This window comes from Oculina patagonica, chromosome 13 (genome assembly GCF_052425735.1).
Source record: "Oculina patagonica isolate OP01 chromosome 13, crgOcupat, whole genome shotgun sequence".
Classification (NCBI taxonomy): Eukaryota; Metazoa; Cnidaria; class Anthozoa; order Scleractinia; family Oculinidae; genus Oculina; species Oculina patagonica.
In genome coordinates, this window is record NC_135770.1 from 21,438,603 (window position 1) to 21,451,406 (window position 12,804).

General features: G+C 38.5%; 1 protein-coding gene across 1 annotated transcript; it reads left to right on the forward strand.

Annotated features, from left to right (window-relative positions):
- The first annotated feature begins 3,662 nt into the window (after positions 1 to 3,662).
- Positions 3,663 to 9,218, forward strand: LOC144636412 (ficolin-2-like). The gene is made up of 4 exons (XM_078495623.1): positions 3,663 to 3,789; positions 6,209 to 6,423; positions 6,723 to 6,867; positions 8,569 to 9,218. Exons 1-4 carry the CDS (start codon positions 3,675 to 3,677, stop codon positions 9,168 to 9,170), a joined length of 1,077 nt encoding a protein of 358 aa, XP_078351749.1. The 5' UTR covers positions 3,663 to 3,674; the 3' UTR covers positions 9,171 to 9,218.
- Positions 9,219 to 12,804: the final 3,586 nt, after the last annotated feature.

Below are 12,804 nucleotides of genomic sequence, written 5' to 3' on the forward strand. Positions count from 1 at the left end.
AAAGTACAATTTTGTACATGTTTCAATGGAATCTTCATCAAAATCTTGCTGCATTGTGGAAAAGTGCTTTTTAAGCAAAGTTAAAGGAAATTCAGGATCGTAGCATCAAAAATTCAGTTTAACGGTAGAAAAAAACCCTGTTTTTGGAGAAATGTAGCACTGAAAGGGTTAATTGAAAAGGGCAATTCCCTTCAAATTGTGCTTCTTTCCATTGAAATCCAATTTATGGAGCAAAAGCAATGTGAAACAACCAGAAATTGGCGATAAAGCAATCTTGGGTACTTTTGCTTAAGGAATCTCGATGTAGTTTTTTTAGCTTTAGGGTGGCCTTTTTGAAAATTAAAACTATCTAGGAAGCCAATGTTAGATTTTTGCCAAAATACACCATAATAATTAAATATGACCAAAGTTTAATTTTTTACGGGTCACTTAGTCACAAAGGTTACCATAGCAACGATTGTCGTTTTCTTTTGTTTTCAAACAAGCTTGATTTTCTCGAAATCTAGATTGACAATTGGTATTTATTTTTTGATATGTTAAAGTACAGTGGATTGACTACCTGTAGACAAAATTTCAGAAAAATCTGTAAGAGCGTTTAAGAGTTAATCAAGAATGAAGTTTTTTGTAACTTCTTGTTGTTTCTATAATTGGTAGTCGATATATTTTAAGAAATTAAAGCAAAAACTCTCTCGCTTTTAGTTAATGGTCTTTGATGGTGTTAGCATTTACATTTCAGTTTGAATAACTGCGTTCAAATACTACGAAACAATTTAAAAGGAACTATTTCACATTAAAACGGAATTTTTCTGAAAATTTTCTGCTTGATTTACTTGAAAACGCTCTTACGGGTTTTTCTTAAATTTTGTCAACAGTTAGTTAATATACTTATCTTTAACATATCAAAAAATTAATACCAAAAGTCAATCTAGATTCCGAGAAAATTAGGCTTGTTTGAAAACAAAAGGAAACAACAGTCGTTGCTATGGTAACCTTTGTGACTAAGTGACCAGTAAAAAATTAAACTTTAGTCATATGCATATTTGATCATTTTGGTGTATTTTGGCAAAAATCGAACATTGGCTTCCTAGATAATTTTCATTTTCAAAACGATCACCCTGGGGCTAAAAAAAACTACATCGAGCCTCCTTAATCTCGTTCTCAGATTCTTTGTAGAAGATCTGGGAACGAGATTACACCCGTTTGTCACAAGTTGTTCTTCTTTCTAACGTTTTATGACGTCATTTCTATGGTCTGCTTAACAAACATATTCCATTTTGGCGTGCGTCTCTTCAGTTATAGATCACACAACAACCTATCCTACCAAATTATTCCCAGATAAATTTTAGATAGACTCGCAAAGTTTGGCAGCGTTCAGTTGAATCGCGGGTACTTTCCGCCCCCTTTCCTCCCTGTCTGGATAGGTTTAAGGCAGACAACAACCCGTAAAAACCAATATCATTTGTTTCGATGATGTCATAGCGCTCTTTGAATTCATGAAAAAGTAGGAACGCATCTGAATCCTTCAGCAAATGCGAAACCTTGTTAATCCCTTTTTTCAGCCATTCTTCGTAGAAGATTGGTTTGTTGTTGATCCGTAAAAGAGAGTTGTGCCAAAGGTTCAGAGAGCGAAAATGGTCTGTGACTAAACAATTTTCTCGAAAGTTATTTCAGACCAGATATTTGCGATCTTCTCGATCAAGGGATATGTTAACACTTTTTTCTATTGTTCTACTGTATCAAAAGCATAATCGAGAAAAACTAAAAGTCCAGCGGCTTTGTTGGCCGTTGTATAATGGGTTACGCTATCGATGAGTCTGATCAAGAGAGGATATCCTCTCTTGGTCTGATATAAAGAATCCAGTTTGATCGTTATCTATAAGGTGCGGCAGAACTTTTATTAGTCTGTTGCGATAGCTTTGGTCCCAATTTGGTAATTACAGTTTAAAAAAATTATAGGTCTCCAGTTCTTTAAAAAAATTTTTGCAGAAGAAAATGTTTCATCCTCCAAGAAAAGAATGGTCCGTCCCTAACGGTATGGCCAGGAGAGCAACAGATAATTTATTCCTGGAGGAGCCACAATTTATTTCTACTAATATGTCCGTGCAGGTAGAATAATAGGTTCGTTAGTATTACAACCACTATATTTTCTTTCGATATTTACACTAATCTAAGCGTTTTTAGGAATATTTACACTTCAGTCGTTTAGCTTTTGAGACGAGAGGGAAAAGTGTTAACGAAACCTTTCATTTTGCTTATCGCAATAATTGTCTTTGTGCAGTTTATTTTTCATGGTTTTGAACTATGTTGGCCAGTGACTGAAACAAATAAAATTAATCAAAATAAAAACTTGAGAAAAAATTCAACTTAAACTTATAGTTGACCATCTTCTCATAACAGTTCCGTTTGGAATGTTTTAAGCTGAACTCAACAGAAAACCGCTAGAACCATAATTAAAGTATAAGAAAAACTTTGCTCTTCTTGTATGGTGATACTTCAATCCTAACAATAGTCGTCAATTTCCAAGGTTGAAAACTGAATAAAATTTAGGTTCCTTTCCTCGATATACCGCACAGCGACACACACACACACACACACTCAAAAAAGAATCGAAACTTTATGCAAATTTAAAAGCGATTCATAAAAGACTGACTAATAACGCCTTACTGCGTTATTGTCTTACCGTGTTATAGTAAACTAGCAATATATTGTCTCCTTTAGCATCACTAATAGGTCCGACCATAAGTGACTGAAGCAGCTGTGTATGGTGTTATAACTGGAGTCCAGCAGGTGTGATTTGAAATATATTTTATCGTTGTCAGTCTGATATTTACATTTAAAAGACCTCGTTTCTGCATCCGTAAATAACACTGCTGTACTGGTCAGGAATCATTTATCGTTAAATATCAATGAAAGTAAGTTTTTTCTTTTTCTTTCTTTTTACTTATCGACCACTTTTGTCTTTCCATAGAAGCACTTGTATGATTTGTTTAGAATATTGTAATAGGCTTTCCCCCCATACATGTGCGCTTTACCTTAATTTTACTATTGTTATCGCTATAATTTTAGCGAGTTGGGCGAAAATCGCTAATTTTAGTACGCGCTAAAATTTGTCACGGTCAAATTTATTACTCGTATGTTAAGTATCCCCCCTCTCGCCCCAAAAGAAAACAAAATTAAAGACCATAAAAGATAGTAGACCTGAAAAGGTTTTTAAAAATGGATGTCGGTAACTTTGTTCTTTCGGGCTATGCAAATGTTCGTTCAATATCAAGTGAGCTTGTTCTTTTTCTGAACATTGATTTCCGTCTTAGCTATATGTTCATTAAAACTGGTTTACACGATATCACTAAATTTTTTATTAATTTTGAGAAAATTGCTACATTAAATAGACGCTTAATCTTGCGCGGGAAAAATCGCTAAAATTAGTAGCCGCTAACAATAGTAACCTTAAGGTTAAATCGCTCAAACTCTCCCAGCAAATTAAAGGATATGAATTTCATTTGAAATTAAAGTTACAGGTTTAAAATACATATTTATTATAGCGCTGACAGTCGTGTCGCCTGGATTTGTCTGTTGATCTTATTGAGTGATTTTGTAAGTCATCATTTCTTAAGGCACCAATGTGAGGGACATTTAACTCCGCGACTTGACACTCACTGGTGTTTTTGACAGAGATGGAAACTTTCTTAGTGGTGCTTGCAGCCGTTGTTGTTCTCACTGAAAGGTGTGATCCAGCACGAAGCGAAGACATTTGTATTCGCAAGCGGTTTTTCGTAAAGAAAGCTCAAGGTAAGCGAATCAAGGTCAATCAATGTAGGTGCTTTACTGCTAGGAAATAAATTGTGATCTCACGCTGACGTATTAAGGCTAAAGCTGGTTTGTTATAGGTTGTTTATTAATGCGGGAATTTAATTTTGTTTAAATTTCAGTAGCATGGCAGGCTACTGCGAGTCTACCTTCCATGCATACATGGATGGGACGCTAGGCCCAGTATTTTGTCTTATTGACCCAATAATTCGCCGGTACTGCGCGTTCATTTTTCAATGGAGGCAGGGTGCCACTCGGATCAAATGATCGTGTCTCAATTGCCAAATAATACAAAACGATCGAGAAATGGCGGGCACAATTTTTTGTGGTCCATATTGATCGTTTAAGCTGGTAACCGGATGATACCCCACAATATACAATGCAACAGTATTTATGTGACAAAATTATTTTTTGAGAAACTGGTAAATATAAGATAACTGCCTTAATTAAGCTTGTAACTAACCAATCATAATTTAGCCCAAATGGAGAACTTCCAGCTACAGCTACCAATCTCATTGTAGATCACCCTCGCACTTCCAAGTTTTACCTCCTCCCAAAAATACACAAGCCAGGCAACCCAGGGAGATCTATTGTGTCGGCATGCAACTGCCCCACTGAGCTCTTCACTTCTCCCTTAGTTCGCAGTTTGCCCAGCTATGTCAAGGATACCAACCACATGCTCGACATCGCGCAGACTTTTAGCTATCCGACGACCAGCGCTAATCGTTTTGTGTTCACAATGGACATCAAGTCTTTGTACACAGTAATACCAAATAACGATGGCCTTTTAGCATTAACACATTTCTTAGACAAACGGCCAGTGCTGGAACCACCTACGCATACTTTAGTACGCCTTGCAGAGTTGGTCCTCACACTTAATAGCTTCAGTTTCAATGGAGGTTTCTACCAACAAACGGGTGGCGTGGCAATGGGAAGTAGACTGGGGCCCAACTACGTGTCTGTTCGTCGGCCACGTCGAAGAACAGATTTTCCAACAGTATCCTGAGAAGAAGCCTGACCTCTACAAGCGTTATATTGATGACATTGTAGGGGCAGCTGCTTGTAGCAAGAGCGAACTTGACGACTTTGCCACGTTCGTTAACAACTTCCATCCAAGCCTTCAGTTCACCTGGGCAATCAGTGACAAACAGCTTCCTTTCCTAGACCTCTTCCTGAAGCCAACACCTCAAGGACTGGCGACAACCATTCACTACAAGGAAACCGACTCACACTCGTATCTCACGTACACTTCGGTACATCCTGTCCAGTGTAAAAACTCCGTCCCTTATAGCCAGTTTCTACGCCTCAAACGAATATGCAGTGACGAAAATGACTATAACACCAAAAGCAAAGAAATGTCATCTTTCTTTCTGCACCCTTGAGTATCCTCCAGCAGTTGTAGAGCGAGCCCTCCAACGCGTCAACAGCATCTTCCGCGAAACTGCCTTGCGACCATCTAACGACGGGCAATCCAACGAGCAAGTTATCGCCTTGGTATTAACTTACAACCCAATCAACCGCCACATAAAGAACATTCTTTCAAAGAACTTCGCTCTGCTCAAATCAGATCCTGAAACAAATGAACTCCTTGACAACTCGCGCGTACTCGGTGCTTACCGCCGGGACACCAATTTAAGAGATTCCTTGGTTCGCAGCAGTCTTCAATCCGGCGCTAACACAGGGGATGAACCCCATGGAACCTTTCCGTGCCACCGCCCACGATGCAGGACCTGCGCCCATACCAATCCAGCCTCCCAGATCAACACCCCTGGTGGACCGCTGACAATACGACAGAGGTTCTCGTGCACGACCAGTAACATCGTTTATATTATCACTTGTCGTGCATGCACCATGTCGTACATTGGCGAAACAGGACGTAGGCTCGGTGACAGGTTCTGCGAACATTTAAGATCTGTCGAGAGGATAGCTGACCTGCCCGTAGCAAAACATTTCTCCTCGCCTGGTCACACAACAGATGACATGATGGTGTCTGTTGTGCGATCAGGCCTTACGAACATCAGAGAAAGACGCAGCGCGGAAGGCCGCCTGATCTTCAAATGCCGCACTCTACAGCCGCGCGGCATAAACATTGACTTTGCTTTTATTTAAATGGACTCAGTTAGCGCGCGCGCACGCAATGTTGCCACATTCAAAGAAAATGACGCGCGCTGACTTTAACGGCTATTTTCCACTGATGAAGGGACAGAAGTCCCGAAACGTCAGGATTTATTTACAAAAATTAGCGCATAAACGAAACTCTAACTTTATTATGTGATCAACAGACTGCGCTACACAGTTTTTAACAATATTTTGACAATATTGTGATCTTATTATCATAATTTAGCCCATGCACGGGGGTATAAAATAAGAAGTATTTATGATCCTTTATTATGATTAAAAGGCGCTGTGCTGATAAATCACGTGTTCGCTGAGCACCAGGTCACCTCGGCGATTGATTGTGCTCACCGGTGCATGCGCGAGTCCAGGTGCATGTCCTTCAACTATCAGGATCACAGTACAACGCTACCACATGTGTGCGAGATTAACGACGAGACAAAACAGAATAACCTTGAGAACTTCATTGGCATGGATGGGTTTAGCTATTTTGAGTTAGAGGTAAGTCATGTACAAGTTTCAGGGCTGTACTTAAGATTATTTGTCTGTGGGGGCAAACTCCGCACACCTTTAGTTTTCTTATTTTTTTTAGTTAGTTTGCTCCGCCTTTTTATTTTTTCTGGCGGGGCAACGCCCCCCCCCCCCCCCCTAAATAAGGCCCTGGGTCTAGTAAATTAACTTTATAATGTCTTAGACGTCCGCATTCTGGCTTCATGTCGATTTTGATATACTGTAAAACAAATTAAAAAATAAAAACTACTATACCTGCACCTCAATTTCACATTTTTTCCTTTTTTCAGCAGCCTCATCTGTGCGGATCTGGCCCTTGTTATAATGGTGGCAAGTGTCTGGAGCAATGTTACAGTCCACCCAAATGTATCTGTGCTGAAGGGTATACCGGAGCACACTGCGAAAACAAACTTTCAAATTCATCAGTCCCAAGTGGTAAGAAATAAGGGCTTAAAAAGCAAACTTTTTATTTGAATAGACTGACTGACTGACTGACTGACTGACTGACTGACTGACTGACTGACTGACTGACTGACTGACTGACTGACTGACTGACTGACTGACTGACAGACTGACTGATACACCGACTAACAGACTGCTTACTGTCTGTCTGACTGACCGCTGACGGTCTGTCTGTCTGTCTGTGTCTGTCTTGACTAACTGATTGCCTGTCTGACTGACTGACTAATTTGAAGTGCTGAAAACTAACCCACTAATTTTGTTTTTAACGTTAGTTCTAAGAAAAGAAGTCAATCCTTAGAAAAGTATATATTTGACGTCCGTGAGATTTGAACCCACCACTCCCAGATTACATCGCCGCATTACAACAGTATTTAATAGACAAGCTCGTAATTAGGAAAAATATCTCTAATTAATAAAAATTCATACATTCACCGGACCGCCGGTATTTTGCTTTTTAGTTCCAACTTCCTGTGCTAAGAACCCTTGGAAAAATAACGCCACATGTGCAAACACCACTGACAGTTACAACTGTAGCTGCCGAAACGGAATCCACAGCAAAATCTGGGAAAACGGGGGATAGGGTGCGAACGAGCGGAGAAGAGAAAGTTCAGGGACTGTACTAATTCCCGGGGTTAGGCTCTTACCGAAAGTGCTAGCACTTTTTTTGGCATTATTTGGCTTCGCGAGCATTTTTTTTTTTTTACATTTTTTTTATCCCAAAAAGAACTGCTAGCATTATTTTGAATTTTCGACTGACTATTTGTCTAATTTTGTGTTAAAAAGCACAATCTGACTTTATTGATGGCGTCCAAAGATGCATTAGCCCTCATTTTAGTCAAAGGAGCCGTGGAGGCCTGGGGAATAGGTTTGATACGTTGTCATCGAAGAACAATGGAAGTCAGCCAGCCAAGGCAGAGATAGCTCGAGAGCGTACTCTGACATCAAACATTGATCGTTACATTTTATTGTTGAAAAATGTAACTGAAAATCTGAAAAAATGTAATATTCTATGTTTAAAAAAATCGGGAAAAAGTGAGCATTTTTATGTTCAACCACGAGCACTTTTTAAAAAAATTAGCATTATTTTAGCACTTTTTTGGCAAAAAACGAGCACTTCTTTTAGCATTTAATGCTTTTTTTACGAGCACTTTCGGTAAGAGCCTACCCTGGGTACTTATAAACCGGAGTATTTATTCGTTAGAAAACAGAGGGGGGGGGGGGACTATAAATACGAGGACATATAACCTGGAGGGCTCAAATCCAGTATTTTACAGTACGTACATAGCAAAAGACATTCTTAATTCTTACAGCGAAAACTGCGTCACCAGTAACTCAGTAACATTTGACTTTTTCATAGAGCGGTTTTCAATATTAAGTTTCGTAAAACCAAAAACCAAAGTAACCACTCTTGCCAATCACAAAAGACGCAAACAATCCAGTGAACCAATCAAGACTCGAAGTGTGTATTGCATGTAGCCGGCCCAGGACACCACGTGAAGAGAGTCACAATTGGTTTTAATTTGATCTTACCTCTGATCGGTTGAGGTGGCGCGAATATTTTAAACCAATCACAGACAGAAATAATGCAAAACCAAAGCAAGTGGGAATTACTTTCGACACTCAATTGAAAACCGCTCTAAGTGCCACCTTGACCTACTTTTTCTCCTCTCTTAGCGAAAAGTTGCCAAGCCCTAAAACTGGCAGGCGAAAACTTAGACGGCTTGCACCAAATCCATCTGACCAACATTGGCTCGGTCCAAGTGCTCTGTGATCAACAAACGGACGGAGGGGGCTGGATAATCATTCAGAGGCGCACCAGTCCTTTTGCGCTGCAGTTTGACAAAAACTGGGTCGAGTATGAAAACGGCTTTGGAAATCTTCAAAGTGAGTTTTGGCTCGGAAATAAAATCATTCACGAACTCATGAATACGACTCGCACCTTCAGGATTGAACTCAAATCGCGTGAAAACAAAGCTGGATTCGCAGAGTACTCCCACGTCACAGTTGACGGGCCAAACGATAAATACCGTATGAAAATATGGGGTTACTCTGGAAACATCAGCGATTGTGGTGGCGACTCGTCGTGGCAGTTTTTCACGACTAAAGACTCTGATAACGACAAAGAACCTAGTAAGAACTGTGCAGTGGACGACAATGCGGGCTGGTGGTACAAAGATTGTGGGTGTGGAAATTTAAACCGTCAGTCGGGGCCCAAGTGGGACTCATGGTACATCTCAAACGATGAAATTGTTTTCAGTGAAATTAAGATACGTTGAACAAGGTGAAACTTTGTAAAGCAAAATCATTCTTGTTCCTAGAGCCGTTTGCCCCTCTTAGACGGCTAAGCTTGGGGCACGAGGAACAAATGGCTCTGGGGACACATGATTTGATTGGCTTGATCTTCAACAAGGTAATCTAAATTAAGCAAATCAAATCAACCGTAGTAAATAAAATCCCTTTGTTGTAAAGGATTTTAGCTCGGTTGATTTGATTGGCTAGATTTAAATGCTCTTTGTTAAAAATCTAGCCAATCAAATCATATCTCCCCAGAGCCACTTGTTCCTCGTGCCCCAGGCTCAGACGGCTAAGAGGGACAAGCGGTTCTGATCTGAGGATGAGAATGAAGCAAAATACCAAGGTTAATTTGTAAAGACATACATACATACTTACATACTTTATTGACGCTCCCTAAAAAGGGGTTTTCAGCTCAATACAATACAATTTCACATACAGATTTAAATTTAGATTAATTAAGAATATAAGTATAATTATAATTACAATAAATATGTCGAAAATATTCTAAATGTAAAAAATTAACCTAATAATACATTTGCGAAATGGCGCCTAAAATTCCTCGGGCATTTTAAAGACTTGATGTTACTATTTAAAGAGTTCCAGAGTTTAGCTCCTCTGTAAGTAAAAGAACGTTGTCCTGTTGCCAGGCGGTAAAAGGGCATATCCAAGGCACTAGACGATCGAGTTTGTCTATTATGGACATGACAACGTAGTTTAAACATATCGACAAGATAGTCTGGAACAAGTTTGTCAATGCATTTGTGCATCATGGTTGCATCGTTTAGAATGAGTCTCTCTTTAATTGGAAGTCAGTTCAATGATCGCAGCCCATCCGAAATATGATCATACTTTCTTAGTCCCAAAATGATTTGTCCAGCGAAATTTTGGACTTTTTGTAACTTGGCAATATTGCTAAGTGAACGACGACAGGAGGATTTTAACAAAAAGTACTGTCAGTGAGTAGTTTGGTGGTTGTAAAGAATTCCTTCCCTTAAATCTCTCTACATTGGTAAGCAGATAATCAGTCTGATTTACATGTGAGAATTTTATTCCCAAAGTGTCATTTCATCACCTTTTTCTGTGTTAATTTTTATAGTGTTTCAACAAATCGTTCTCCAAACCTCTAATGTAAAGTCTATGGTTCTAAAACGGCTTCATAGAGTTTTTAAAACTTTGTGGAAAGTTGTATCTTAGTAACATGCAGATCAATGTTCAATAATAAAAAATGGGGATCATCGAGCTCGTTTTTGAGTTATAAGCACTTAATTAAGGGTATTTTAACAGATCATACTGTTGCTATGGTAACCAGTGACGTAAATAAAATAACCAAAACGTATTCACCAATCATTTGGTATTTATTTGATACCATTATTGTAGCAGTAACTAATAAAAATTTGATGTATTGATCCGTCAAAGTATAAGAGCTTGAAAGTGCTGAAAACCAATACCAACCACCTTAAAAGGTTTTTATTTTCTGAGGAGAAATAAACGTTGTTGCTAATAGCACTTTTAGTGGTATTTGGTCTATTATTTGTATAAAATTTGCATACCACATTAGTATTAATTAAAAAAGGAAGCACTAATCATTTAGAACTTGACATTGTATGCATGTACAGTAGAGCCTTGTCGAAACTTATGTTCAAAAAGTAAACATTTTTAATCAATTTTAGAAAATAAGAACCTGTTTTCAAATTTTAGGCTTAATAGGTTCTTATAAAAATGGGTCTATTTCGCAAATTTTAGCTAACAGGTTCTTAAATGTTAGGTTCTTACTCGCGGGTTTTACTGTATTTAAAGTCTCTCCCCTCCTCAGCTGCAAGTGATCCTATCCGTTAACTGCTGTTTGAGAAAGTGTCGTTCTTTCAAACCTCATCGAGTTATTTACTTAGACTACCTAACATGCATTCATCATTTTTAAGGAAGTAGCTGTCTTCTAGCTTTAAGTTTGTGCTCCAGTAGTTTAAAGTCCCTACCCTCTTCAGCTGCAGGTGATCCTTTCTGTTTCCCCTCTTTGCAAGCGTTTTAATTATCCTCTTCCCTCACAAGTTAAGTTTCTGGTAACCGCCTGGTTTATTCTGCAAACTTGCTGGGGTAGGTTATGTTTTGCTTCGTGTTTCTGCATTCAGTCATTTACAAGCGGAGTTTAGCGGGTTTTAATTATTAGCTTAATTTGTTTCCAGTTTAACTCAGTATCCTGCCAGAAGCCGAAGAAGAAAACGAAGCCAGAAGGCCGTTCAAATTTCAAACTGTTTTCCGATTTTTCCCGACGTGAAAGGTACTTTAGCTTATCTGTTACTTCAATACTGATGTTAACACTATCCGTCGCCTGTTTTAATTCCATTTTCCGGCATATTTTCGCTAAATAACTGTTACCTCGAGATCAATGCTTATCGTTTGTGCATTTAGCGAGCTTTCATGAGATATTGCTTGTTTATCAGCTAGTATAAAAATGGTTATTTCCTGATCTGTCCGAGGTCTTTAAAATGAGACGTTTTCAGGTTTCAGCTTCAGTTGTGTTTCCCAAATGCAATGCCCTTTTATGTTTAGCTTTTGCTTTTATATAAAATAAAATGTGTTCAAATTGTATTTTCTTACAAACTCACGTAAAATTACGCGACAGTGGAAATCCACTTTTACGCGCATAAAATAAAATAGAGAAAATACGTTATGGACGGTTTGCGTCTGCGGAAAAAGTTGAATGTGACTCAACTTTTTCCGAAGACGTGGGACAACCATACATTTTTCTCCACTTTGCGCACGCCTTAGAACCTGTTAAATTCACGCCCGATAACGTACGCAAAATTATACGACATTGGAAATCGATTTGCTGAAATAAAAAGCCATTTTTTGGCAAGAAATTGATCGGTTATGTTAAAGGCTTTTAAACTTCACCCTTTTGATAAGGCTTCACTGTTTGACAAAAGACCAGTTGTTTTTCATCCTGTTTGGTAATTACGGGTGCATTTATTCATTGCGTCTAGATATCTTTAAAGAATCGGTCTAATTTTAAAGATGTGGAAAACCTTTTAATGCCTAACTAAGAAACTTGGACAAACGGTTTCCTTCGACTTGTGGTAGAAAACTTTTCCAATTAATGGAATCAGCCGATTTTTCTTGAAAAAAAGGAAAAAAAAGAAGACGTTCGGTCATGTAAAAGTAGTCGTATTCATTTCATATTTACATATTGACGATACGGCATCATTGTCTGGCAGCACATCACTTATTTGACATCCTGTGCGGTAATTACGGGACGGTGTGTTTATTTTTAGCTGAAAGAGGAAATTACATCTGCCGATCTATTAAAAAATGACAAAACCATAACTTCATTACAAACAAATATGTCTAGCGGGCGTTAAAATTAAAAGTTTCAAACAAACGAGATTAACTTTTAAAACTGTTCAGCCTAACAGTTTTTTCTCTCTTTTTTTTTTCAAATATATCGCAATCTGTTTTAATCTTCTTCAGTTTTTGTCCAACCGCACCTTCATTTACTGTCGACCTGCTGTGTTATTACTAAAATGTTCCTTCAGTCCCTTTAACAGACAGAAAACCTCATAATTTGTCCTGGTAAGAAACTATGGAAATTACACGGTTCCTTCTTGAGATGCAGCTCAG

What these genes read in the sequence shown, in the direction of transcription:
- LOC144636412 (XM_078495623.1), top strand. Translation starts at nt 3,675, where the DNA reads ATGGAAACTTTCTTAGTGGTGCTTGCAGCCGTTGTTGTTCTCACTGAA. An exon ending in TTAGCTATTTTGAGTTAGAG is followed by an intron (nt 6,424 to 6,722) that starts GTAAGTCATGTA and finishes TCCTTTTTTCAG; the next exon opens with CAGCCTCATCTGTGCGGATC. An exon ending in AAATTCATCAGTCCCAAGTG is followed by an intron (nt 6,868 to 8,568) that starts GTAAGAAATAAG and finishes CTCCTCTCTTAG; the next exon opens with CGAAAAGTTGCCAAGCCCTA.